Consider the following 27,041-nt stretch of genomic DNA (forward strand, 5'->3'; position numbering starts at 1 on the left):
GAGGAGATTCGAGACATCTGAGCTGAAAATACTCAGGTGGGATTTGGGACTTGGCATTTGTGTTGAGACTCCTGAAGATATTAGGGAGCTTGGGAACCCCCTACTGGCCTTCTAGCTCTCTTTTTAATCGTGGTTGGCTCAAACTCCAGCCTCTTGGTGGGGAGTTAGGTGCAAGGTACATCTCCGTGCAGTATTTCCTGTCTGTTTATGCTGTAAGCCCTTCATTAGCCTGGTTCTTACTGTCTGATCTATGCACCTCTGGACCCTGAGCTATGGCTGGAAGCCTGGCTCATCCAGTTTTTAGTCAGATATTTTGTCATTGTGATAAATATCTGAGTGTTCTCGTTAGCTTTGACTCTCAACTTGATGGTCCAGAGTCATCTCAGAAGGGAATCTGAGTTGAGGGATTTCTTGGATAAAATCGGCTTGAGGGCATGTCTGTAGAGGACTGTCATTTGGAATTGACACAGCAGGACCTAGCCCACTGTGGTGATCCTGGCCTGTATAAGAAAGCCTCTGAGTGAGCCATGAAGAAACATTCCTCTGTGGTGTCTGCTTCTGAATTCCCTGGATGATGGGTTGTGACCTGTGAACTGAAATAAACCCTTTCTCCCCTGAGTTGCTTTTGGTTAGAGTGTCTTACCATAATAGCAGAACGAAATTAGAACAGTGGTGAGGCAGAGATGCTCCTCTTGTGGTGAGCAGGGGGCAGAGACAGCATGTCTGTGCTGGTGGGCTTCCTCCTCCTTCCCCTTTATCCCACTCAGGACTCTACCCTGTGGGTTTGTGTGGCCCACATTCAGGGTGGACCTTACCCTTCAGCTGTGGTCCCACATGTCAGTCCTCTCTGGAAACGCCATCAAGGACACACACAGAAGTGTGCTTTATTAGCCTCTTAGGTGCCTTAAGTATTAATTATAATACTTGGACAGTCAGAGACATCAACATTGCCCCTCTTAATTCACTCTCTGCTTATTTTTTTGAGACAAGGTCTCTCACTAAATCCAGAACTCACTCAATTTAGCTAGACTGGTTGGCCAGCAAGTCCCAGAGAGCCTCCTGTCTTGGCCTTCCCATGCTAGAACTACAGACTCATGCTGTCTGGCTGGGAATGGAACTCACGCTTCTGTGGCAGGCAAGTGAGTGTTGGGAGTGGAACTCATTATGTGAGTGCTGGGGATGGAACTCTTGCTTCTGTGGCAGACAAGCTCTCTTCCCAGCCTCTCTCCCATTAGTATTTTGTCTGGGAAACTCTCTTCCTTCTGTTCCCTCTGTCTCTTGGTGGGGGGGGGGGGGGCGCGGGCGCGGGGACGACAGAACTGTAGATTCTATTTCTTTCCTGCCATTTGCAGAGGTCTGGGGAGGGAAAGGCTGCCACTATTTGGGTCAAGGTCCTTGGGGAATTCTGATGTACAGGGTGGCTTGGTTGGCCTCCACTCTCTTCCCCACAATGAAAGCTGAGGAGCTCCTCTGAGCAGGGCATGCAGCAGGTGGGTGTAGGTCTAGGCAGTGGAAACAGTGCCAAGTGCAGAAAACAGCAGACATCAGCCAGGATATATCCCACTGTCTCTGCCCTGGAGAGTTTACCTTGAGACTCCATGGAGACCTGCGCGGTAGATAAGCCAGGCTGACCTTCAGCTGTGCTACACAGCAAATCCTCCCTAAAACCTCCAAACAGCTGGTGCCTCCCTTGTACCTTGTCCTCTGTGTCATCCATTGTCTTGGCCAAGAAAGAAAAGGAGGTGGGGGGGGGGCTCCTGTTTAGCAGGGGGCGGGGAGGTGAGGGGATTGTAAACCAATGGGGTTCTAGCTCCTAAAATGTTGGCCCAGAAGAGAGTCAGGTCATTTGTACTTAGATTTTTCCAGCCAAGCAGGCTGGGAGGCCTTACTGACTAAGGTCACCTGTACTTAGATTTTTTTCCAGCCAATAAACTGGGAGGCCTTACAGAATTTCCAGGAGAAGAACCTGCCGTGACATTATGCTGAGGGAGGAACCTGCTGCCTTGTGGTCACCTTTAATTCACATAGGGGCAGAAGGAAGGCCACCCCAGACTTCCAGGTGGTGGAAAGAAGGGCTATCTTTGTGACCAGGCTTTAGGGCAGGACAGAAGCGGGCAGACTTCCAAAAGTTAGACCAGTGAGTAACCAAAAAAGGTTACTCACTGGTCTACGTGACCAGGCCTTAGACGCTGGAAGCCAAGCATCCCGACCTTGTGAAGGAACAGAGGCAAGAGAGGCTAAACTGCGCTCCAGGCTTTTTAATGTGCAGCTAAGAGCCTAGGGGAATCTTGGGGCAGACACAGGACCCTGGACGACTTGTGCTCCTCGCCAGGACTATGGCCCGAACCTGCACTAGTGGACTCTATTCGGTGTCCATTGAGCCATACTAGGAGAGGTCAGAGGAGCTAGACTAGGGTACTGCACACCTAGGTTTCAGGACACGAGCGTCTGTGTGTATGCGCGCTCTGGTAGCCAGGGTCCCCGTGTCCGCGCTGGGCGGAGCTTGCGTGCCAGATACCGCCCTGCTCCCACCCTCGTCGAGCGTCGAGATCCCGCGCCTCCTGTGGCCTCCGAGAGGGATAGCACCCTGCTGCCACCGCAGGGCAGCGCAGCCACTTCCTGCGACCCCCATTATGTGCACAACGCAAAGCCACGGCCTTAAGTTTGAGGTTTCTAAGGACTGAGTGGCAGAAATCTGCACGCAACCTTTTCTACAAAGTCAGCGGAGGTTGGAAAGCCCAGGGGATTCCCGATTGCTCGCCGGTCACAGCCTTCCTGCAGGGCCCCTAAAAGTCTCCGCTGCCCAGTGAAGCAAAGAGTCCTTGTCCCTGGCCTTTCCGGCGCTTCAGGATAGAAGGAAGGAGACTGACATCTGTCCGCTCTCGCTTTCATCCCCGCTGCCTTTTCGGTGCAAGGGTTTTCGAGCCCAAGCGAACCAGACCCTTCTCCACCGGTAACCCACGCTGAGCGCGTTGTTCTGAATCTAATACCTGCCCCGCCCTGGCCCCGCCTGGCCCCGCCCAGGTTCCGGACTCCACCCCGAGTCCACCTCTCCGGCCCCGCCCCGCTGCTCACAATCCGCGGGTCGGCTGCCCCAGAGAGCCAGAGCTGATACTAGGCGTACTGCCCGCGCTGCCGGCCCCTAGCTCTGCTGCTCTTGCCGGGCCGGGCGGCGGGCCATGTTCCGGGCTGTGGCCGCTGCGCAAACCCAGGCCTGGCGATGAGGAGCGGCGCCGAGCGCAGGGGCAGCAGCGCCGCGGCGCCCCCGGGCTCGCCTCCTCCCGGTCGCGCGCGCCCTGCGGGCTCCGATGCGCCCCCCGCCCTGCCGCAGCCCGCAGCCAGCCAGCCCCGGGCCCGGGACGCCGGCGATGCCCGCGCGCAGCCGCGCCCCCTGTTTCAGTGGAGCAAGTGGAAGAAGAGGATGTCTATGTCGTCCATATCGGCAGCCAGCACGCGGAGGCCGGTGTTTGACGACAAGGAGGACGGTGAGTGAAACCGCCCACTGGGGACTCCCGGGGACAGCCGGGTACCCGGGCCCCTGGAGACCTCGCGCGCTATCGCAGGGAGGACGCGGAGGTGGCATTTCTCTGCGTTGGGACACAGTCGCCACCTGGGTGGGACCGCGTGGGGCGTCTGCGTTTCCGGAGAAACTATTAGACTACCCCTGAAGTCCCCATGTGCGTCCTGTTGCCAGTGACAGTGCAGCGGGCAGGGCAGGCTCTGGCCCGCCCTGCGAGGTGAGAGTGGGTGATCCGTGGAAGCTCCAGGCTCGGGCGCGACACCAGCACACCGCATGTTTTCAGTTTCCTTTACGGGTGGTGTGCAGGCTGCGTGGTTACTTTTAATTCCAGGAGGTGCTCGCTTGGTGTGCAGTTTGTGAAGTGAGGTGTCTGCCCTACAGGTGGCACGGGGGCCTGGGCCCTTCAGTTTGCCGTGCACCCTGCAAGCCCAGAACATACACTGGATTGTGCTGCACAGCCTTTGTGCAGAGACCCGCCCTCGGGAGAACTCGGGTTCAGTGAAATCTTTCTGCAAGAATAACTGTTGACCTGGAGGACCTGTGTCTCAGGCGAGGTAGCCTCTGATGAGAAGCCGAGGATGAGAGGTGCCAGACTGCTGGCTTTGCAAGCACAACCGCTGGGTCCATGCTGGGTCCAGGGACCTTTCACTTAGCACCTGCTGGATGTGGCTTTGGGGGAACTGTGATGGAATCACATGCAACATATAGCTTTTTTTTTTTCTACAGATGCCATAAGGATAATTTTAAATGGTACAATCATGACACATTTGATGTTTTTTTGACATTTTCTTAAAATAGTTGAAATATGCATTTTCATTTGTAGGCAGCCTGCAGAGATATGATGGATTTTTTTTTTTTTATAATTTTAGAACACAGCTCGGCACAGGAGCCCAGGCTACTTATTTCCAATAAATAATTTAAGCATTTAGGAAATTACAATAATCAGAACCCAGGCCTGTGTTGGAGAGCATGTGGGGCTACATGCTGGCATTCCTTTCCGAAATGGGAGGCATGGGGTCAGGCCAGTGAGTTCCAGGCCTCTGCTGAGTATCCTCCGTGGGGGATGGGCATTCAAGTCTGTCTGCTTCAGGCACAGTGTGTTCTGAGGTGGCTGGTCACTGTGCTCTGAACTTGGAGACAGCAGGACTCACATGTTACGTGTTCGTTTGCAACATCAGTATTCAGAATTAAAAACAAACAAACAAACAAACAAAAACCCTGCCCAATTGGAAGGAGCAGATCAGTAAATGGGCTTGCATCTGGTTTCTGGCTACAAGATGAGTGGTCTGGGAAACACATTTGATTTCAGTACTTGCTGGTGCCAGCCAAGGGCTGGCTACCCTTCCCTGTCTCTGCGTCATGTCTCCAAGGCAGCAGGGTGGAAACAGAGATTGATGTAGTTAGTACAAGGGCTGCTGCGGTCGGTGGTGTGAGCCCACTCCTGCTTCTTCACAGTGTGCTGTGAGGGTTCCCAGAGGGGCACGGGAGCAAGGTCAACTGTGGTGCTCGCTGTGACTTGGGAACCTAACCCCCCCCCCCCCATATGTGCTTTAACTGTTACAGTAGGATGTTCCAGGCTTATGAAGACGATCCACTGATGTGGCTCACCAGGCCTTATTGTGTATGATGTATCACACTGGTGGTGCTCATCATTGGTGTGTGGCCCCGGACTGACATACCTCCAGAACTGAACTGGGTTTGGGTGGGTTTAAGAGACCGAGTGGAGTACTGGGCCCGGAGGCTGAGAATGTTCTCTGGGCGAGTGACCACTTGTCTGGGTCATTAGCAGGGCACACATCCATTCAGGATACGGTGTTTCCTTCCACACAGTGCCTAGTGTGAAGGTGTTAGGTAGGATTCACTAACATAAAAGGGTGCAGCTAGGCAGGAGAGCAGCCTTCAGAGAGGGAGGAGGGCCTGGACTCCTGTGCCTAAGTCACCCCCTTTCCCTGATGTAGTGGGGCCTCAGAGGCGGCCGTGCTGTGCTGGTGACTTGCATGTACTGGAACTGTACAGTTGCCATGGTAATGTGAGACCTTCTGATGAATTTTTTTTTAGATTAAAACACCTAATTAATATATCAAATTTGCTCAGCAAAGGAGGGAAAAAAAGGAAGAAAATAGGAGGGCAATTTAACAAAGTAGCAGGTAAATTGCAACTGAAAGAGTCTAGGCGGGCCAAATAGCATCTCGAATGGCCTCTGTTCCCGTGAATCCTCCCCGAACCCCAGTGTGCTGTTCCTCCCTAACAGGCATTTGGAGCAATGAAGAATTCCCTGCACTTCTTCCCCAACCAAGGGCTCCTTTTCCTTCCCCTTGGCCTTGGCCCTCTGCTCTGACTTGTGCTAGAGATTCCTCTGGAGAGGAAGTTCCTGTCACTGCCTTGGCGCTCCTGTGATGCTGAGGGGTTCCAGCGCCTTCCCGCTAGTGTGACCTGCTGAGACATTGGTCCATCCTAGCCCGGCGGCAGAGGCTTGCCACCTTAGACCCAATGTAGTGTCCCCCTAACAACAGGGAGTTCCTGAGAGCTGAGAAGGCTTGCTCCCATCCAGAACCCTGGGTGCCTCTCCAGGGCAGTAAGTCAGGGAGCACAGCGTAGGACAGGGACCCAGACACAACACTGCTTTAAAACCAAATTAAAAAAAAAAAACAAAAAAACATTTTCTAATTATAGGTGCATCACAGTGTATAGGAAATTCTACTTGATGCATATTCAGCATGGTGAGGTCCCCAAGTGAACGCCTGGGTGCTGTCCTCGGGCTTTCTTCCAGGGATCTAGGAAAGCAATCACACCTACAGCTGTGTAGAAACACCTTTTTTTTCTTTCCCATTTTGTACAGAAATGGGATCACGTTCTCGACACTGTTTTGTTGTAACCTGCTGTTTTTATTTACCAACATGTCACCAACATCTAAGAGGTCCGAAGTATCAATTGGCTGCTGGATTCACATCAGCAGTTTTCCACCTGGGTGGTGTATCACATTCAGTGGACACTCTTTTTTTTTTTTTTTTTTTAATCAATCTGGTTTTTAAAATTTATTTATTCGTTTTATGTGCATTTTTGTCTTGCCTACATGCATGTCTGTGTGAGAGTGTCTGATCTCCTATCACTGGAATTAGAATTACAGATAGTTGTAAGCTGCCATGTGAGTGCTGAGAATTGAACCTGGGTCTCCTGGAAGAGTAGCCTTTTAACTGCTGAGCCATGTCTCTATGCCTGAGCAGACATTCTTGAAAGATGCCAAGTCCCTTCCTGTAGAAGCTGAGGTTCAGCTTGAGGAGGTAGGCTGGCTCATGGTAAGATTCAGGTATCTCCTTTCCCTCCCTTCCTCCCTCCCTCCCTTCCTCCCTTTTTCCCTTCCTCCCTCCCTCCCTCCCTCCCTCCCTCCCTCCCTCTCTCCCTCCCTCCCTTCCTTCCTTCTTCCCTCCCTTGTTCCCTCCCTCCCTCCCTTTCTTCCTAGACAGGGTGTAGCTGTCCTGGAACTTGCTCTATGGACGAGGCTGGCCTGCCTCTCCTTCCTAAGTGCTGGGATTAAAGGTGTGTGCTACCATGACCTGCCTAGGCATCTCCTTCCTTAAGAACCTGGGACTCTGAGAAGCAGTCAGGGTATGTTCCTCTGTGTAGAGGTGACTGCTCTGTTTACTTGATTTCCTACTGGAGGACGTTTTCGAAATATCATGAACTACATGGCCATGAATGCCTTTGCATGCTCATCTCTGTGTCTGGCACTGTCCCCTTAGGAAGAATTTCTAGAAATACAATAACTATGTTACAACAGGTATCCAGGGCTGGCTCACTTGGATAGGGAATGGAGGCTCTGTCTGAAAGACAGCAGACAGCTGTCATACACATACTATGGCACACATGTGGAAGTCAGAGGACAACTTGAGAGAGTTGGTTCTCTCCTGACATATGGGTCCCAGGGTTCAAACTCAGGCTGGTCAGGTTTGGTGGACAGTGCCTTTACCTGCTGAGTCATCTCACGGGCCCAGTTTTACTTGTTATATTGAGAATTCTGCCCACCGAGAACAACTCCTTGTTTTCTGAGTTCCGAATGTTCTTAGGTTGAACACGTTGAAGGTGTTTGTAGGCTCAGAGTCTCTGTCTTCCTGTATGTCAGTAACATTTCATTGTTGGGCTGGGGCTTTTTGACTGGCTCTGCTTCGCATGGTTAATGCTGGCTGAAGAGACTGCTGGTTCAAACATTCCTTTGCCAAGCATTGGTTGTAATCCCGGCACTTAGAACTCTGAGGCAGGAGGATCAGGAGTTTGAGACCAGGCTGGGCTATGTAGTGAGGCTGTTTAACGGAGAGCAGACCAACCAACCAAAGTCTATTCATCTTGAATGTGGATACTTTTTGAGACCCTTGCTTGTCTTTGTAGTGTTCTGGTGACTTCGGTTGGGTGTCCCGGGAGGTATTTCGTGCCACCTGCAGCCCATGGTTCTAGTTATACGGTGACACTGGCTTCTCTTTTGCTGTTATTACCAGAGCTCAGGAAGCAGAGAGTAAGGGGCTGAGCCCCAGGCTGCTGGCCCCTACTCAAGCTCTTTGCTGTTTCAAAGTGTCTGTTTGGTCCAGTTTACTAAGAGATCTTGTCAAGGCAGCTGTAGCCTTGAGGTGTGTGTGTGTGTGTGTGTGTGTGTGTGTGTGTAGGCTAGAGGACAGCCTTAGGTGACCTAGGTGTGTTGTTCTTTTTTTTATGTTGTTTATTTATTATGTTTACAGTGTTCTGTTTGCATGTACCCCTGCACACCAGAAGAGGGCACCAGATCTTATTACAGATGGTTGTGAGCCACCATGTGGTTGCTGGGAATTGAACTCAGGACCTCTGGAAGACCAGTCAGTGCTCTTAACCTCTCAGCCTTCTCTCCAGTCCAGGTGTGTTGTGTTGTTCTTTAGGCACTGAACACCTGTGTGTTTGTGTGTGTGTGTGTGTGTGGTTGGCTAGAGGACAGCATTAGGTGGTGTCCTTCAGTCATTACCCACCTTTCGTTTTGTTTGTTTTTGAGACAGGGTTTCTCACTGGCCTGCAGCCTGCCAAGTAGGCTACACTGGTTGGCCAGTGAGCTCCAGGGATCCTCCTGTCTCTGCCTTCCCAGTGTTTATAGTAAGAGTGTCATCACACCCGGCTTTTAAAATGTGTGTTCTGGGGCTCGAACTCAGGCCATCGTGCTTGCATGGCAAGTACTTTACTGACTGAACTGTCTCCCCAGCCCTTCGCCTCTGACTCTGGGCTGAGGGAGAGGAAGAGGACTTTGTGTAGCTCGGGCCTGGCTTGTTAACGATTCTCTCTCTCCCCAACCTTGGAGAGGCTTTGGTGTCCAGAAGCCTTTGGCTGCAGATAATGAGGTTGAGAAGGAGGGCATGTGGTCTTGGCCAGGAGTTCCTCTCTTGGTCACTGGTTGCTGCTTCTTTGGATGTTCGCGCTTGAGTTCCTGGGTTCCAGGTACAGTGCATAGGCCCGGGAGGATCCTTGGATGGCTTTGGAGCCTGGTGCTCCTTGTCCTTCTGGCAAATGAGGCCCCTCTAGAGTGGACTTGGGACCCACTGTCAGGCGTTTTTATGTAACAAATGTCATCTCTGTGTGTCTATCCATCTGGTTGTGCAGTTTACAATGCTAAAAATAAGCCAGCGTTTTGTTTAAAAATTTAGCCACCCAGTTTTCAGTTGAGAAGCAATGCAGGCAGCATTGGAAGTCGGATTTTTTTCGGGGCTTCTCTCTGCTGATGAGATGGAAATGCTGAGGGGGTCCTGAGGGAAGCCAAGCTGTGGGAAAGAACTGCTTCCAAACAGTTGGATTGGATAGCTCACATAGATTCTCAAAGCATCTTTGGTGCCCACATGCCCCTGGGGGAGGGGTTTAAAGGCACAGATTTTGGTTCATGGGGGGTCTAGAAGCCTGACACGTTTATCTCCAGCCAAATCCCACGATGTGTCACTGGTCCCTGGATGCAGTTCAAATAGCAAGAACTTCGAGTATACAGTGAGTTTACAGCAGGTATATTGTTGAGGACGGGGAGCTGGTAAGGCCTGCACACCCTGGGCCCTGATGAGCTGTGAGTGTCGAGGTAGACGCCTGCGTGGCTTTGCTGGGTGCTGGCTCCACAGGAGACTCACAGCCGTGACGACTGGCACTCCTCACTGAGCTGCCGTGTGTCCCCGCTGTCACTGGGACCTCGTAGTCAGTGTGTTATTCACACGCTGCCCCTTGCAGACTTGGAGGCCACTCCTTCCCCATGTGTAACCAAACCATGGCTGGCACACTATGCTCATGTGGTCCATTTGTTGGGCAGCTCAGCAACTTGCCTCTAGGTTGGGCCTTAGCATTTGCTCAGTATTCTCACTCCAGGCATGGCCACTGAGGGGTAGCTGTCCTTTTGGTCACTGTGTCTTGTTTTGCAGATGTAGCTACAGGAGGGATGTGTGTTCCCACATCCCCCAGCCTCCAAACCAGTGAGTGCCGAGGGGGCTGTCCACACCGCCCCTGGTCCTGATGCTGAGGCCTGGGGCCCTGTGGTCCTGGTCACGTTTCCTGTCTCGGGAGGATGCTCAGAGTTGCATTTGAGGTTCACTTTAGCCAAAAGGCTGGGGCCTCCACCCGTGTCATTCTTCCTTTCTAACTGGACTTGAACTTTGCATCTGAAAATATGATGAGCTGTGTTTCTGTGCCCCGCCCTCTGCTCTGTGCTACAAGTTCCGGGGCCATTGAGCTTTTACTGCTACCCTGGCACATGATATGGCCCTGGTCTTCTCAGTTGTCCCCCTTGGATTGGGTATGGTGCTATCCCCCCAGGGTGAGCAGGCCATTCTGTTCCCAGAGCTCTCCCAAGGTGTCTCACTCTTGCTTCTCTCCCACCTCAACCAGGCGGGGGCTCTGTACCTGTTCCTCTTTTCATTGCTGTAACGAAATACCCGACAAAAGCCACCAAGAAAGCATTTATCATGGTTTGAGGGCACAATCCATCATGGCAGGGAGGGCATGATGACAGGCACGTGAGGGAGCTGGTCACATGGCACCTGCAGTCAGGAAGCAGGAAGAGATGAAGGCTGGTGCTCCGCTGTCTCCCTTTTATGCTGTGCAGGGATCTCAGCCCCTTGGAACGGTGCCACCTAGAGTCAGGGTGGGTTTTCCCACCTCGGTTAACCAAATCCAGAAACTCTTTCACAGACTTGCCCAGAAGTTTGTCTCTCCAGATTCTAGATCCTATCCAATTGTTGATATTAATCACCATCGTCCCACATGTTGAATAATAAGAGTGATCAAAATTTAGGACAATGTGGGGGAAACTGTAATTAATGCAGTTTTGTTATTTTTGAAAACTAAAATAGATATGGCAAATGACCATGGCACTTAGGGAAAAACTGCCTGCTTCATCACAAAGCTCATTTCCCATTGGCTGGAAACCTGATGTTTGAGAGAGCCGAGGCAGTTACAGAGGTCTTCGTGGCTGGGAAATCAGCACACGCCGGACGCTTGCCAGCCTGCCTGGGTCCAGCCGTGAGGCAGGAGTTCCTCCTATCCCTGTCCCCCCAAACGTGACCTGGGAGCCCACGCTGATCTCCAGCATGTTTCCTCGCATACTCTGGCCCGCGTGGATTGTGTGAAACCCCAGCTCGCTGTTATTTCGGTCCCGAAGCCAAGGAGATGCTGTAGGTGGGAGGCAGTGTCGCCCCCAATTTATTAAAAATAGGAACAGGCACATTCCATTTTTTCACAGTGATTTAAGAAGTTGACTTTGGAAAGGTTTCTGGGCTTTAAGAATTACCATATGACTCTTCATGCTTCGAATGCAGAGGGTTTCACTTGTGACCGCAGCAAGAAGTAAACAGCATGTGTGTGGAGTTTCTCTGAGTTCGTCATGGGTGTCACCGGCACTTTCCAGCATTTGTGTGTATGGTATTTTGTTGTTGTTTTTGACATGAGATCCCGAAGGTAGGAAAGGGCTCCTGGCAGCCTTGAGTGCCATCTTCTTGGCACCTCCGCTTTTCCCCAGGTGCCATTGTCACTTGCCATACATATCTAGCCTTGGAGCTACTACTTATGGTAAAACCATTCATGGCCCTTGACAGGACCCCGTGGCATTGTGTCTCTCAAGGCAGACTCACTTGGTGCTCTGGGGACCATCATGCTGGTTATCTTTTCCTGATAAGGTACCCCAAAACATCATGACTTCAGAAATATCTTTATTGTTTCTTGTGGTGATTATGTGGCCAGGGAATTTGTGACATTCATGGTGGGGATCGTGCATCAAGGTGGCTGCCTCACTTGGGAGTCAGAACCCAAGAGTTGCTGCTGCTGCTAGTGTGTTAGGATATCCTCCTACTTATGGGTCACCTCAAGACCTAGTAGCCTTCTGCTACACAGTGTAGTAGTTTCCTCCGGTGGCCTCCACAGTAGAGCTGCTCAGGTCTCTCCCGAGACTTTGATATGTCCACTGGGATGCTGTTCTCTGGGGGTGGAGGGGCTGTGGGATCTGCTTCCAGCCTCAAGTCCCCACCAAATGAACTTCCAGCCTCTGAAGTCACACCGCCTTAAGCCTCCGCCTTCTAGAAGCAAGGAACTAAGTGTGTACTAGGCAGGAGGGTGGGGGGTTGGACTTGACCTTCTGAAGGGAGCACCCAAGAACCCAAGGACACATTTGAACTCAGTTGTCCTCATGGTCTCGGGCTTCTCACTTCCCATAGTCTCTGTGGTAGGATATCAGGATAGACGTGGAAGATGCTTCTCAAGGGGCCGGCTTGACGGCAGAATCCCTTCTCCTACATCTACTGTGGAGGTCAGTTCCAGGTTCCACTTGGACCCAGGAAAGGAACTTCACAGGGCCAAGGTCCCACTTGCAGGTGGGCTGAGGTTGCTGTGGGTCAAGGCTGGCTGTTGGCAAGAGTTGAACAGGGGCAGGGAGTAGCTGAGACAGGCTGGAAGCACCATGGTTAGCACATCTACCCACAGTGACCTTCATTTAGAGAGCCTTATACAAGGCTTCTCCTGGCAGTGCCAACCTGGACCATGCACGGTGCCCATTTGGCCAAGGTTACTCAGCACACTCAATACCCCCTCCCCCAACCAGCTTGCACGCAGTACCTGAAGCACCAAGGCCTTTGGGGTAGTGTGTGTGTGTGTGTGTGTGTGTGTGTGTGTGTGTGTGTGTGTGTATGAGGTGGGGGTGGGGAGTCGCTGCTCAGCTGTGGCCCTGTCTCCATCTGGTTGTGGGGACTTTTCTGGAAACCGCTTAAAGACTCTGGATTCAGTTCCTGGGTGGCCTCTGTAGGATCTGCCCATGGCTGCCCATGGGTCTTGTTAGTTTTAGTCCCATTATTTTGCCTTTTCCTCCAATTTATTTATTTTTGTGTTTGTATATATGTGTGTAGTATGCTCATGAGTTCCTGTGGGTACATGTGCACATGTGTAGAGGCCAGAGGTCAATGTTGAGTGTCTTCTGAGGCTCTCCACTTTATTTTTTTGAGGTAGCATCTCTCACTCAGCTCAGAGCTCATAGGTTGGCTAGACTGGCTGGGGATAGATTGACTAGCCAGCTCTGGGGATACACCTGTCTTTGTCTGCTAAGTGCTAGGTTATAGGTGTGCACCACCATGCCTTGCCTTTTGTGTGTGGCTGGAGATCCGAACTCGGATCCTCCCGTTTACCCTGGAGGCACTTCCAAATATGCCCCCACCTCAATCTCTTCATTTTCTTTTGACTATTAAGGTTACTTCATATCTCTAGAGTCCTGTTTTAGCTCCATAGGCAGAAAAGGGAGTTTATAAAACTCAGTGACAGAGAGGAAGTAGGGGGAAAAATGAAACAAAAAAAGGGGCAATGCAAAAGGCTTTAGAAGAGGTGGCAGGACCTCAGGCCCTTCCATCAGTGCTGTGGTGGCCCCAACAAGCGGGGCTGAGAACCAGGAGTAGGTGGGCAGGGCATGAATGGGTTGGCTATTCTGAACATACAGGGCACAGTTGCCGAGAGGGTAACCCTGGGTGCCCTGAGCTGAGGTGGCGCCTCAGAAGGGGTAGCATGCAAATCTGAATGGGTCTTCCATGACTGAGTTCTGACAAGCCTATCTATCCCATAAGACAGGAAGACGGAGAGAATTGTCACCCTGAATCTGGGCTTGGTACAGGCCCTGACAGGCAGGGTGTGGATGGGGGCAATCGAGGAGGAGCTGTTCTGGACAGGGGGAGGCCCAGGCCCTCACCTCACTCTCCTAGATCATATCCCCTCTTCCCATCTCCAGAGACTCCTCCTGCCCTTCTTTGCCGAACTTGACCTCCCTGCTGACCCTCACATTCCTTCCTGGGGTCACTGAAGCCGACCCGTGAGCTACGCTTCCATACGGGGATCAGGCACCTAGGGTCACCTGGGACATGGGCTTCCAGCTGCTGACCTAGCATGGTTATTAATAGTGTCCCCTTTCCCTGGTGACAGTGTCCTGGTTTGGGTGATAAATTATATAGATCCTCTACTTAACTGCCAGATACTCGCCAGACGATCTTCCCCCCTTTAGAGCTTTTTCTTATGTAATGAAAGTGACAAAAACCTTAAGAAATCCATTGTCTTATGTAACCCCAGCTCTCGTGGAGCAGCCATTTTTTTGTTTGTCATCTCTCTGTCCCACCCACACTTGAACATACACAACGCAGTTCTTCTTAACAACTTTTTTTCTAATAAATTTATTTTAGAATATTTAGATGGGTAGGAAAGCTGGGAAGCTGGTAGAGGTCCTGCAAACCCACCCAATGTCTATTTTCTTTCACAGTAAGATCTGACATTAATATGGTATATGTGCAGTCTGGTGTGATGGTACACACTTGTCATCTCAACACTGGGAAGGCTGAGGCAGGAGGATTGTGAGGTTGAGGCCGCCCTTGGCTATGTAGTGGGACCCTTCTCCAAACAAAGCGCAATGTGTGTCCAAGCCTTCGACACAGTAGGGATCCGCTGTGATGAACAGTGTCTGTGCTGTGTTCAGATTTCTTCAGTGTCCCCTCTGTCCCTAGACCCCCACCTGGATCCCACATGAGGTTTAGTGTTGTGTCTCCTTAGGCTTCTCATGGTTGTAGCAGCACCTCACGTCCTGTGTTCTTGGTGGCCACTCACACGTTTTGTAGCATACCCCCCAGTCAGCGGTAATTCCATCTTTGCCTCAGGATTAGTCAGGGGCTGTGCTATTTGGGGAGAAAGACCTCAGAGGCAAAGGACCATTCGTCATGAGCTCACACAGTCCACCCATTCATCGTGACACAGATTAGATCACACAGCCAAGGGGTTGTGTGAGTCAACCTTTTGGTACTGTAACGAAATACCTGACCCAGGTTTCTGTTACAGAGAACAAGGGTTATTAGTTCACACTGCTGGAGGTCAAAACCCAGAATCGGGCGGGAGGAAGAACCGTTGTCTTGGCTCGGGAGAAGACAACAGTGGGGTGGTTCACAGTGAGGGGTGTGTGTGTGTGTGTGTGTGTATGTGTGTATGTGTGTATGTGTGTATGTGTGTGCGTGTGTGTGTGTGTGTGTGTGTGTGTATGTGTGTGTGCGTGTGTATGTGTGTGTATGTGTGTGTGCGCGCGTGCGTGCGTGTGTGTGTATGTGTGTGCGTGTGTATGTGTGTGTGTGTGCATGTGTGTGTATGTGTGTGCATGTGTATGTGTGCGTGTGCGTGTGTGTGTGTGTGTGTGTGTGTGTGTGTGTGTGTGTGTGGAGAGAGAGAGAGAGAGAGAGAGAGAGAGAGAGAGAGAGAGAGAGAGAATGTGAGCATGCACAAACTGGTGAGCCATGAGGATTTTGTACAGAGATGCCTTCTTGAGGGGACCCCTGTTTCTGCATAGAGGATTTGTTTCTTCTCCAATCATTTTGCTGTTCTGTCGCTTGTATTACTGTTACATATAGACATTTGTTCCATGGTGTGGGGACATGATCCAGCTCTACCCAGTATGCTATCTGACTCTGTTGGCATGCCTCATCAACACTGTGGCTGCTGCCTGTTGAAAATGTTCTTACCTCCTGGCACACATTATTCCTGGCTTAGCCTGCAAATTTCCTGACCCAACCCTAGGGTCAGCCAACTCTCTAAGGAACACTAGCTTCTGTTTGTGTTCAGAAGGAAGTTGTAGAAGCTGAGATTTATGTACTGGGTGACTGGGTGTGCTCCTTGCTTCTGGGGACAGTTGTCTTTAAAATACAAGCCTGGTTGTATTGTCTACTTAAGATCTTGCTTTTCCCATCGCTCCATTCATTCAGCTCATTATGTTTCCTGTGCACTCACTGCACATTATTTGTGGGCGTGTGGGCTGATGCCCCACTTTGGAAAACAGTCTGTCTGTTGAAGCTGCATTTCTGTATGTCCTATGGGATGGGCAGCAGCCGCTGCCAATGGTAGCTGGCTTGACGCTCCCGATGGGGCTTTGCTGTTCTCCATAGAACACAAAAGACTCACAGAACACCCTATGGTCCTGTGCTACCTATGGCCGGGACAAAACAAGCCCTCCACATCTGAACACAGCCTGAAACATGACATGTCTCAACCTAAATGATGAGCTCCCATCTGGGCTAACCTGAGTGAGAGCTGCTGCTTATCTCATACTGGATCACATGGCGACAGCGGCTGCTTTGCCAGCCACAGCTCCAGGTAGCCTCATTGCTCCCATGAAGAGTTATGGAGATGCCAATCATAAGGTTACTCCATATGCTAAGTACAGTGAGGCTTTGGTACCTCAAACCCTCTTGGAGTTCACCTGCAAAAAGCCCTAAACCTGTCACGTGTCTTTTTAGCACATTTAGTCTTTCTGTGAGACACCCTATATTCTCCATGATGTGTGTTCTCTCCTATTGCAATGAGCCTTACATCAACCATGTTTAACCACAGGATGCTTCTGTCTGTCTGCAGTGTTGAGCCTATAGCCCGGCAAATGTATCCCCAAGTAGAGACCCAGCGAGATGTGCGTGTCTTTGTCCTCAGAGGCACCAGTGGGAATGCCCACGTGGCTCTGTGTGTGGTACTAAGAGTTGGAACCAGATGACATGTATGCCACATTTTTGTGTGTTTATGCTGCAGAACCCTTTCTTAATGGGACAGGAGACTCACTACACATGACAGTCTCATAACCATGCTTCTGAAGAAAGGAGCTGGGCACAGGGTCCCTGCTGCTCAGCTCCATCTTGAGGAAAGCCCAAGGGAGGGGTTTCAAGCTGCTACCCGCAGCTGGGGCTTGTCTTTTACTTTCTAGCCTCTGATTTGACGTCCTTCTCTGCATGTCCTGTGAGAGGTGCCAAATTCAGTGTGGTCAAGAGCAAGTCCTGTGGTCGGGCTTGGTGGCTTTTGCCTGTAATCCCAGTACTCTGAAAGGCGAGTCAAGATAATGGCTATGAGTTCAAGGCTTTTTTGGGTTAGAGTGAGACTCTGTCTCAATAAACAAACAAACGAACAAAATAAAATTTTGTAAATCCCATCCCAGCACATCTGCCCTTAAACTCTTCCCCACATGTGACCTTGTGCCCCTGTGACCCCTGCCTGTCACATCACTCCCCCTCTTCTGTGGATCTATAGCCCCTCTCAGCGACAGACCCAGAAGAATCTTGACCTCTAGTCGATGTCCGCAGTCTAGGACCAGAGCTTTCTCTGTGCCCTTCCTGTCCTCACAACTCAACCTGAAAGTTAGAGAGACCCCTGGACTCTTAGTCATCACCACCCCGAAGGAGGTACCATTAGTGACCCTGGAGAGAACCGTGGGTGCAAGGATTTGGGGTGAAGGTGGTCTTGGTGGATTGTGAGCTATCCAAGGTACCAGCTGTGGGCGGCATCTCCCGGGCAAAGGGGGTGCCTGGAGCTGCAAGATGGAACTGTTAGCTGGGGACTGTGCTGAATGAGTCGTTGACTTGCCATGCCACAAGCTCCAGAGGATGCATGAGGGTGAGCCATGCATTTTTGTGTCCCTGGAGTAGAGCATAGCACTGGTCACTGGGTGGCATTCCACGTGTGATTGCTGAGTGAATAGGCAATGTCTTATTTTTATCATGGTAAGGAAGACTTTCTTGGCTCTATGTCCCCATTTCTTAGCACCCCCACCTTCTCAGCAGTATGAGACAGGACTTTTGTCTACTGCTCCCTAACTGTCTTGTGAAGGTCCCTTCTACGTGACTAAGGCTAATGTTCAATGCACTGACAATCTTTACCACAGCAAGATCAGTTGCTCCCGATATGCCTTCTTTTTTGCCCAGTGGCTGGTGATGCACATTCTAGGACCCTTCTCAGCCTTCTTGGCTGACCACCCCCACCCCCGGGCTCCATGGCTGCTGCATCAGGCTGGGACGCCCTCTCTCTTTTTCTCACTCCACCATGCGCTGGTGATCTCATGGCTTCAAATGTCGTCTATATGCCAGCAATTTCAAATTTACATCCCCAGCTGGGTCCTGTCTCCCACGTCCCACACGTTCTGCCCAGCTTCTGACCTCATGTGGTTCTCTATATGTCTTTGAAAATGCCACGCATTCAGCATGGCCGAAGCCAAGTCCTTCTCTGGCACCTCCCTGGGTCACCACCACCCGAAGCAATGGCTCCCCTTTGTTCTTCCCATGCTGGGCCAGACCTTTGACCTATCTTCAGGGTCTCTCTTCTCTCATATGTCCCTGAGCCATCCTGTAGGATAGCCTCTTGGCTCCACAATCAGAAGAGTATGTCACAGCATGGCCTTCTGCCTTGTTTCCTTGTGTGTCCTGAGCCCCATCCTCACTCAGGCTCTGGCTGTGTCCCTAGGGGTCTCCCCAGTGTTCTCAGGGCACTAGCTCCATCTTCCTGCTCTGTCTGCTTGGTGGCCACCTGGCTCATCTGATAGTCAGGATAGTGGGACACCCTTGGGTGACAAGTCCCCCGTCATTGCTCAGGATCACAGAACTTTCATCTGTCTCCAGTCAGGGGCACAGCTTGCCTCATTTCTGTCACATTAGCCCAAGGAGAGGGTCAGAGGGACCGTAGGACTCTGGAAGGTCTCTTATTGGCAAAGGATTCCCCTGACCTGAGAGTGGCTCACAGTTTAGCCGTCAAAAAAGTCACAGTGGCAGTCTCAGAGGTCAGCAGGGACACTCGCCAAGCCCAGGCCAGATGTTGGAGAATGGCCACCACCGGTCCTCCTCTTAGCTTAGCCACACCTGCTCTCCCTCATGCTTTCCCATGCTGCTGACCACAGTGCATCTCAAGTGTTCTCAAGAAGGTGGCTTCTGAGGCACAGACCTATGGGGTTCATCACTCCTGTATTCTGAGGGACTTAGTTCCTGGAGCATGTGGCTCCTGCCAGTGTTGGGGATGTCTGTAGGGTGATGGACATGGAGTGTGGAACTCTGGTGCTGTTTCCCTGCAGCCGAAGGTTGTCAGCTCAATGTCCCTCTTTCTACATCTCCCATGGAAGGCTCCAGGGAATAGCACTCAGTCAGACCTCAGCTAATGTTCCCAGGGTCCTCGCCCTGTCCCTTCCCAGAGGGCCTAGCAGTTCTGTGACTTGAACTGTGATTCCTGTGGCGGGTAGAGAGGACCTGGTGTCAAGTGGTCATGGGGGTCTGGCCATCTGTGCCTTCCCAGCTATCAGGCTCTTGGGGCCTGCAGATCAGTTTTGGGCTGCTGTGCATGCTCCTGCCCATCATTTTATGGGCATGTCTTCTGTCCAGTGCTATTACCACCCTGCAGGCTAGCCAATGACGTGAAGAAACTGACACATCTCAGTGCTAGGACCAACTAGGAAAGTGACCTGGTGGGTGGCTGCCTGGACCTTCCAGGAGCTGTCACCTGTTGACAATCTGAGTATAACTCTTGGGTTTTGGTCACTGCAGGCCCATCTTCCTGGAAGTCTTTTCCTTGAGGTGGGAGGGACGCTCTGTATGGAGCTGGTTATGAGTCAACATGAGCTGAAAATCTGGTTTAGGAAAAGGGCATGAGCCTCGTGCCCTGTGCTGGGGCAGCTTTGATGCATGTTCAAGGCTTTCTTCTGTGTCATCACAGGGAGCCCCTGAACTAAAGGAGGAGCGTCCCTGAATGGCTGGAGATGAGGCTCCCATGCTGAGTGGGTTCCTGAACCATTTTAGCCCAGGTTGGGCCCAGCCCCAACGTTGTAGAAATTCTCGCCTTGGTAGCTCCATAGGCGAGAAGCTCCCTCCAGCACCGTGGGATGTTGGCAGCATCTGGCCTCTGTCCACTGCCACCAGTAGCAGCCTCCTCTGTGTTTGCAACTAGTTGCCACAATACCCTGAGAGCAGCTGTGCAGGCAAGTGAGAACCCTGAGGCTTGTTACTTCTGTAACTGCTGGGGAGGGGCGCAGTTGCGGCCTTGGCTGAGTGTGGCAGGTGGGTGTTGCTTCCAGAGCCTGACTAGGGCTCATAGGCTCCGGAGACTTCCAGGGCTGAAAGCAAACCGGAGAGAGATGGTCCTAAAAAGGCTGTGAGAAGCATTTAGCCTCCTGATTATCACAGAGTCTGGCTAAGGACCAGCTCTCCCAGGGCTTATACACTAGCTGTATGGGACAGCCCATCCTTGCTGGCCTGTTTGCCAACTACAAGGCCTGTTTTGATGGGGGTGGGGAAGGGTTCCAGAGAACCAGGATATTACTGAGGGTCTGTGGTGAGCCTGTGTAAGAGTGAGTGTGTAAAGGTGTGATTACATATATAAATGAAGTGTTCGCTTGTTGTGTAAGCATGAGATTAAATCCACAAGTCTGTGCCATGTGGGTATGTTTGTGTGCATGCATGGTGGTGTGAGTGTGAGCATTCATAGCATGTTGAATGTGTGCATGGGAATGGAGGCCAGTGGTGTCTGCAAGGAGCCTTGGCTGGCAGGTGATCCCAGGGTTTGCAGACCAGGATTAGGCTGGGGCTCCTGGACTCAAGATTCTGCTACCCTGACCATCTCATGTGTGGATACCTGGTGCAGGCACCTATGGTGGATCTTGTTCTCCAGAGCAGTCTTTACATCTTCAGGAAAGTGGCTGGAGCATCAAGGTGCTGTATCCACTAGGACCTGAGGCCAGAGCCAAAAGGTACTCTGTCCCATAGCAGCCAGAGCTTTTGGGTCTAAAGCATGCCCACCCACCCCCAAGCTGGGGAGGGGAAGAGAGGCTGGTGAGCAGCCTGTGCGGGGCCTCACCTCAGGAGCCCTGCCTCCTGCTTTCCTTGCAGGTGTTTGTGAGGCATGTGGGAGGTGGACGCCCCCTGACACACATACACACGTACCTCTTTAGGCTGCCTGAGGCAAGGGGTTAGGCTGGTAATATGTGGGCACACACTCCGAGTCTGCCAGCTCTGCAAGCTGAGCCCCAGTGTAGCAGTCATGGTCAGAGCTAGGGGGCGGGGATGGTCCTGGGTAGCCAGAGTCCTAGGAGTGGCTTCTCTACACGCTTGTTCTTGGTAGCGATGCTTTCCAATTCTGACCCAATGGCTCTGGCAGATGCCTGGGTTGGCAGTGCTGGATGTACCTGGCCAGGTGAGAGTGCATCACTTCAACTTTGTGTGGGTGACAAGGACCTTAGATGTCTGTAGAGGAGGCCGGATGTTATATGGTGTAACACTAACACCAGGCTACTGAGGGGATTTCTGGAAGGTTCAAGGCCTGCTTCTGTCAGCAGTGGGGTGATGATCCATGGCACTCCCCATCCTCAGAGGCAGCACTAACTCTTGGCTTCAGTCAGCATAGCTTAGTCATAGGCTTATGAAAGGCTGACAGGAGAGGTGTCTTGTCCAGAGGATCCCTGGTTCCTTGGAAGGCAGAGTCTGCCCTTTCACAAGAATGATACTTTTTGGGCTGGAGAGATGGCTCAGCTAGGCTCACAAGGCTAGGCTCACAACCAAAAATATAAAAAGATTTATTTATTTATTATGCATACAGTGTTCTGCCTACATGCCGGAAGAGGGAACTGGATCTCATTACAGATGGTTATAAGCCAACATGTGGTTGCTGGGAATTGAACTCAGGACCTCTGGAGGAGAAGCTAGTGCTCGTAACCTCCAGCCCAAGAATGATACACATCTTAAGGCCCCATATGTGCAGTCTGGGAGTGGACAGATGGACTGATAGGGACCACAGGGTTCAGTGGTTACTTAGAGCCAGGTGGGTCCTTCTAGGCTTTGGTTTTGTCTGTGGTGGTGTCCAGTGGGCTCTGCTATGGGGTAATCTCCAGAAACCTTCGCTAAAATGAACGAAGATTCCTTTCAATTACACTTGTAGTACCCTAGAGAGCACAGCCTGCTCCTCACAGACTGAGCTAATTGGAAAGTTCAGAAGTTTCTGTTAATCACACCTGCCGTCTAGCAGCCTCTTCTCCCAGTAGTACAGTTACTCTCTCTGCTGGCTTCCTTCTGTACACTGAGCTGCTGCAAATGAGTCATCGGGAGAAAGTTGAAAAGCGGCCAGGTAAGATGGATGAGGCAGAAGTCCCCCTCCAGGTCTGGTGGTGTCTTGCCCATGCTGACCTCCTTGGGTGTCCTGGGTGGGTGTCACTTGGTGGTCATCCCTAGGTTTGGTGTCCCTGGGTCAATGTCTGGTGAATGACTGAATGGATATCTCTAGGTGTGATATCCTTCATGATTCCTTGTGTGTGGTGCTCCTGGGTATCCCTGGGTAACTGAATATTCCTGGGTAAAGAGCTCCAGCCTTGGGCCCTCAGGGCAACAGTGACTAATGCTTCAGACTGTGGGCAAGAGGGTTCCTCAGGCATCACACAAAGGAATTCTGGAGGCTTTGGGCTCCTGAAGGCCTTCTGATGGCATCATCATGAGTGTCAGTCCACATGGTCCAGCCATGGGATCTGGCTTTCTGCTTTGAAATGATAGCTCTTAGGAGCTACATGAACCCCTACACACCCTCAGTGAACACTTTTCCAGGAACCACCTGAGTCAAGAATTCATTTCTCTACCTGGTTGAGAAAGCTGTGAAGTCAGGGGCCAGGTTATGTTCACGCAAGACTTGACTCAGCTTTGCATAGTAGGTGTCTGTGCACACTAGTCAACCATCACTGCAGTGAACTAAGCTGGGCTGGAAAGAAAAAAGACGAATGAGCAGACACCCAGGCACCCTGTGAAAGTTTGGCCACGTGAATGTCATACAGCTTAAGGTGTTCTTGGGGTGTGTCATGGATTACATAGTGTATTCTCCCGTTACTAGAGGACCACACTGTGATCCCGAGAGTGATGCTTCTTCTGTGGCACTGACAGACATTCTCAGAGGTAGAGACATAGAAACTCTGGCTTTGGGAACATCTACATTTCCCGGTGATTAATAATATTGACTATTCCTTCATGTGCTTATTGGTTTCTGTAATGGACTGGATGTTTGACCCCCGCCCCCCAATATGTTGAAATCCTAGATCCTGAGACAATAGGTGTGGCATTTGGGAGGTGAATAGGTCATATGGGTAGATCTCTCGTGATGGAATTAGTGTCCTTATCTATTATATAAGGGTGTAGAAAAGGATGGGAATGACCCCCAAAATGACCCCCAAAATGGACTTTCACCAGCTGTGACATCTTCTAGACTTGACCTTGTGTTTCTGGACTCCAGAACCATGGGAAAGAAGAAAAATAAGTGTTTAGGCTACCCAGACTATGGTCATTTGTTGATAGCCTGGACTTATTAGAGTGTCATTTTGTGAAGTGTGTGTTCAAGTCTTCTGCACCGTGTGTGTGTGTGTGTGTGTGTGTGTGTGTGTGTGTGTGAATATTGAGTCATAGGAACTTCTTACACTCATATTCTAGTTCCTGGATGAATATACGAGATGATCCTTTCTCCCAGATTATTGCTCACTTTCCCACTCTTTTTCAGTATTATCTTTTGATGAGCAATCTTTTTCATTTTGGACTAAGGAATCTCTATTTGTCCTTTAATTGACTGTGGCACTTGGGATCAAACTCCATTCCAAACACATGACACAGAGCTGCACTCCCATCCTCTGGGGACTGAGATGCATTTAGATAGCATTTTTTGTACAGAGAGTGTGAGTTGGGATGGATGTACATAGAGGTTCTTGTTTTTCATGTAAATGTCCAGTCATTTTAGCCCTTCTCACTGAAAGGAATTAACATTTCTTCTCTGAATTCCTTCTCACCTTGGACGAAACTCAGCAAATAAGTGTCTTTTTCTGGTTCCTCTTCTTGTCTTTCCTTACACCAGCAATACACTGCCTCGGACATTTAACTTTACTGTAAATCTTGAATGGAAGTAGTAGTGTGTATACTTCGAATTTGTTCATTTTTCCAAACTTATTTTTTGGATTTATTTTATTTTATGGACACTAGTGTTTTGCCTGCATGTATGTATGTGCACCACATGTATGCAGTGCCTGTGGAGGTCAGAAGAGGCTGTCAAAGCCTTTAGAACTAGAGTTAGAGACATTTGTGAGCCACCATGTGAGTGCTGGAAACCAAACCCGATCCTTTGCAAGAGCAGCAATGTTATTAACCACTGAGTCGTCTCTCCAGACCCCAGACTTACTTTGACCATTCTAGGTCCTTAGTATTTCCATAGAAATTTTGAATTGGTTTGTTTTGAGTCCACATAAAACCTGCTGATGTTTTGATTGGGATTATATTACATATACAAACCAATTTTAGGGAGACCAGATGTCTGTATTCCTAGCTGTCTTCCAATCCATCAACACAATATATCTCTCATTCACTCACTCACTCACTCACTCACTCACTCACTCACTCACTTACTCACTCACTCATTCATTCATTTATTTTTGAGACAGAGCTGGACTGGAACTCACTCTCTCCATTTATTTAGATTTTCTTGAATTTCTCTGACTAGTGGGTTGTATTTTCTGGTAATCAGGTCATACACAACTCACGTTAAATTTGTCTCTAAGTAATTATGGTTATTTGATGCTATTATAAGTGACATTTTCATATGATATTTTGTTGCCAATACATATGAATACAGTTGATTTCTAAAATCAGTTTTATTGAAGTATAGTTTGCAAAAATGTAAGTTTTATCCATTCTAAGAGTGGTTTGATTTTTTATTTTACTTTTTGAGGACAGGGTGTTCTTATGTATCCTTGGCTGGCTTGGAACTTGCTACTAGATTCAGCTGGCCTTGAACTTATAAAACTCTGCCTGCTACTGCCTCCTGAGTGCTGGCAGTAAGGGGATGAGTGGCCACACCCAGCTTTCAGTGGGTTTTATCAGAATCACACCACCATGTGATGATGGGTGCTCTCAGAGTGATCTGTGACATTCATTCTCTTGGACATTTTCTTTTCATTGACTCAATATATGTGTAGCTCATTACTGCTCATAGGAGCCATAATTAACATAGAAGTCCACTAATTCTGTACATGCCACATTCTTTTTTTCTTCCTTCCTTCCTTCCTTCCTTCCTTCCTTCCTTCCTTCCTTCCTTCCTTCCTTTCTCTCTCTCTTTCTTTCTTTCTTTTTTCTTTTTTTTGAGACAGGATTCTCTGTGTATCTCTGGCTGTCCTGGAACTCACTCTGTAGACCCGAATGGCCTTGAACTCACAGAGATCCACCTAAATTTGCCTCCCAAGTGCTGGGATTAAAGCTGTGCACCACAACTACCTGGCCAACATTCCTTTTTTAAATGATGGTTTTAAAAATAGGCACTTTCAACTGTGATAAAGGTGTATTTATAGCTGGGCAGTGGTAGCACATGCCTTTAATCCTGGCACTTGGAAGGCAGAGGCAGGCGGATCTCTGTGAGTTTGAGGCCAGCCAGCTTGCTCTATAGAGTGGGCTGTTAGACAGAGAAACCCTGTCTTGAAAAAAAAAAAAAAAAGGTGTGTGTTTGTGTTTTGATCTTTTCAATTCTTATGTAGTTTATTCTTTTTGTACTCTGCTATGAAATCTTTGCCTAACTAAGGTTACAAAGATTTTCTCCTGTTTCTTTTTAGTGTTTTATAGCCAATAATTTTTGTTTGCATTCCATATAAGGTAAGGTTGAGGGTTTTTTCTCCTTCTTTCTTCCTCTTCTCTCCCTTGCAGTCTAGTGTACATTTGATCCAGCACCATTGGTTGAAATGAGATGACTAGATGTGTTCCTGGAGGGCCCAGTGCAGAATGCCATGTTGATGCTCATCCTTTGTGGGGAGGATCTCTTGATCCAGAGAACTTAGCAGGGCTGGCCTTCTCAGTTATCAGGCTGAGACAAGCTGATGAGAACTGGCTCCCGACAGCTGACTGATGCTGGGCCATCTCTAAGCATCACTGTCATGGCCTCAACCTTATGGTAAATAGGAATCCACAGATGAGTGGATCCGGCCGCTGAGAAGCTGTGTTCAAGAAACTATCAGGACAAGCTGGGTGATGGTCTCAGCGCCTTTAATCCCAGCACTCAGAAGACAGAGGCAGGCAGATCTCTGAGTCTGAGGCCAGCCTGGTCTACAGAGTGAGTTCCAGTACAGCCAGGACTGCACAGAGAAAGCCTGTCTCAAAAAAAAACAAAACAGAAATAAAAACAGTGTTCCTGGCTGACTGTTCCTGGCACCCAGGGAAGGCCAGGACTGGCACTCTGCTCCATGAGGACACGTGGCTCAGGAGGGGCTGCATGGTGTGTCACTTCTCTCTGGAGAGCGGCAGTGGGTGGCTCTGTGAGGCCCCGAGGGTGCTGCTAGATCATTGGCACCTCTGAAGTTCTGCCTGAATATTTTAAGCACAGCCCAGCTCTTGCTCAATGCACTGACTGGCTGGAGTGTTATACAATTTAACACCTCTCCCCCACCCAGCACGTGTGGTACCCCCAGACCTGTAGGATACAGATGGTGACTCTGCTCTTGGGCTGCCTTAGCGGGAGGCACCCCACACCGTACCATGTGCACAGGTGGCCAGTTGGCAGCCCGTCTGACCACAGCCCTCACTGGAGAGTCAGCTCCCATAGAGATACAGTCCAGGGAGTGTTCAAATCCTCCCCTTGCTGGCCCAGGTTCCTCTGGTAGGTCTGTGGTGACCGCTGTTTGAGGGGAATCCAGCTGACCACAGCTGGTATTTTTTTCACTGGTGTTTCAGGGCTTCTGTAGACCCCTGAGTCAAAAACCAAAGGACCTTCAAGTGTTCTGAAAAGTTCATTTTTTCATTTGATAGTAACAAGCAGATCTGGGAACTTCCTGCTAGTGGGAGCAGCCTGTACCTGGGAGACATTTACCCTAGGCAAGATTTTATTTTCTAACTGCAAAGCAAGTTCAAAAACAGTCTGGGCAAGTTGGCAAGACTCTGTTTCAAAATGAACTTACAGAAGAGGACTAGGGGTGTACCTCTAAAGTAGAAAGTTGTCCAGCATGCAGAAGGTCCTAGGTTCAATCCCCAGACCCATCTAAAAGCAAAACCATAACAGTAACAACAACAACAACAAAACAATTGTAAAACACCCAACAAGAGTTCAGTTTCTGAAGATGGTGTTTTCTAAACTGAGTGTGTGTGTTTATTCTTAAAGCATTTTTCCCCCTTAAAAACACCTGCAGTTGTTTGTTCAGGACGACAGTGACGGAGCCATCAATGGCCTCTTTTTTCCCAGTGGGGAGGGGCACAGGAAGGTA

The 27,041-nt window shown here is 50.1% G+C and overlaps 1 protein-coding gene across 1 annotated transcript in view; it reads left to right on the top strand.

Annotated features, from left to right (window-relative positions):
* The first annotated feature begins 3,048 nt into the window (after positions 1–3,048).
* The window catches only part of Stk32c (serine/threonine kinase 32C), an 87,100-nt gene continuing 63,107 nt past the window's right edge, over positions 3,049–27,041 (top strand). Inside the window, exon 1 of the mRNA XM_028869421.2 lies at positions 3,049–3,485. Within this exon, the coding sequence (XP_028725254.1) occupies positions 3,221–3,485 (265 nt within the window). The 5' untranslated portion in view covers positions 3,049–3,220. The remainder of the gene's footprint in view (positions 3,486–27,041) is intronic.

Source organism: Peromyscus leucopus, chromosome 1 (genome assembly GCF_004664715.2).
Source record: "Peromyscus leucopus breed LL Stock chromosome 1, UCI_PerLeu_2.1, whole genome shotgun sequence".
In the NCBI taxonomy this organism is placed as follows: Eukaryota; Metazoa; Chordata; class Mammalia; order Rodentia; family Cricetidae; genus Peromyscus; species Peromyscus leucopus.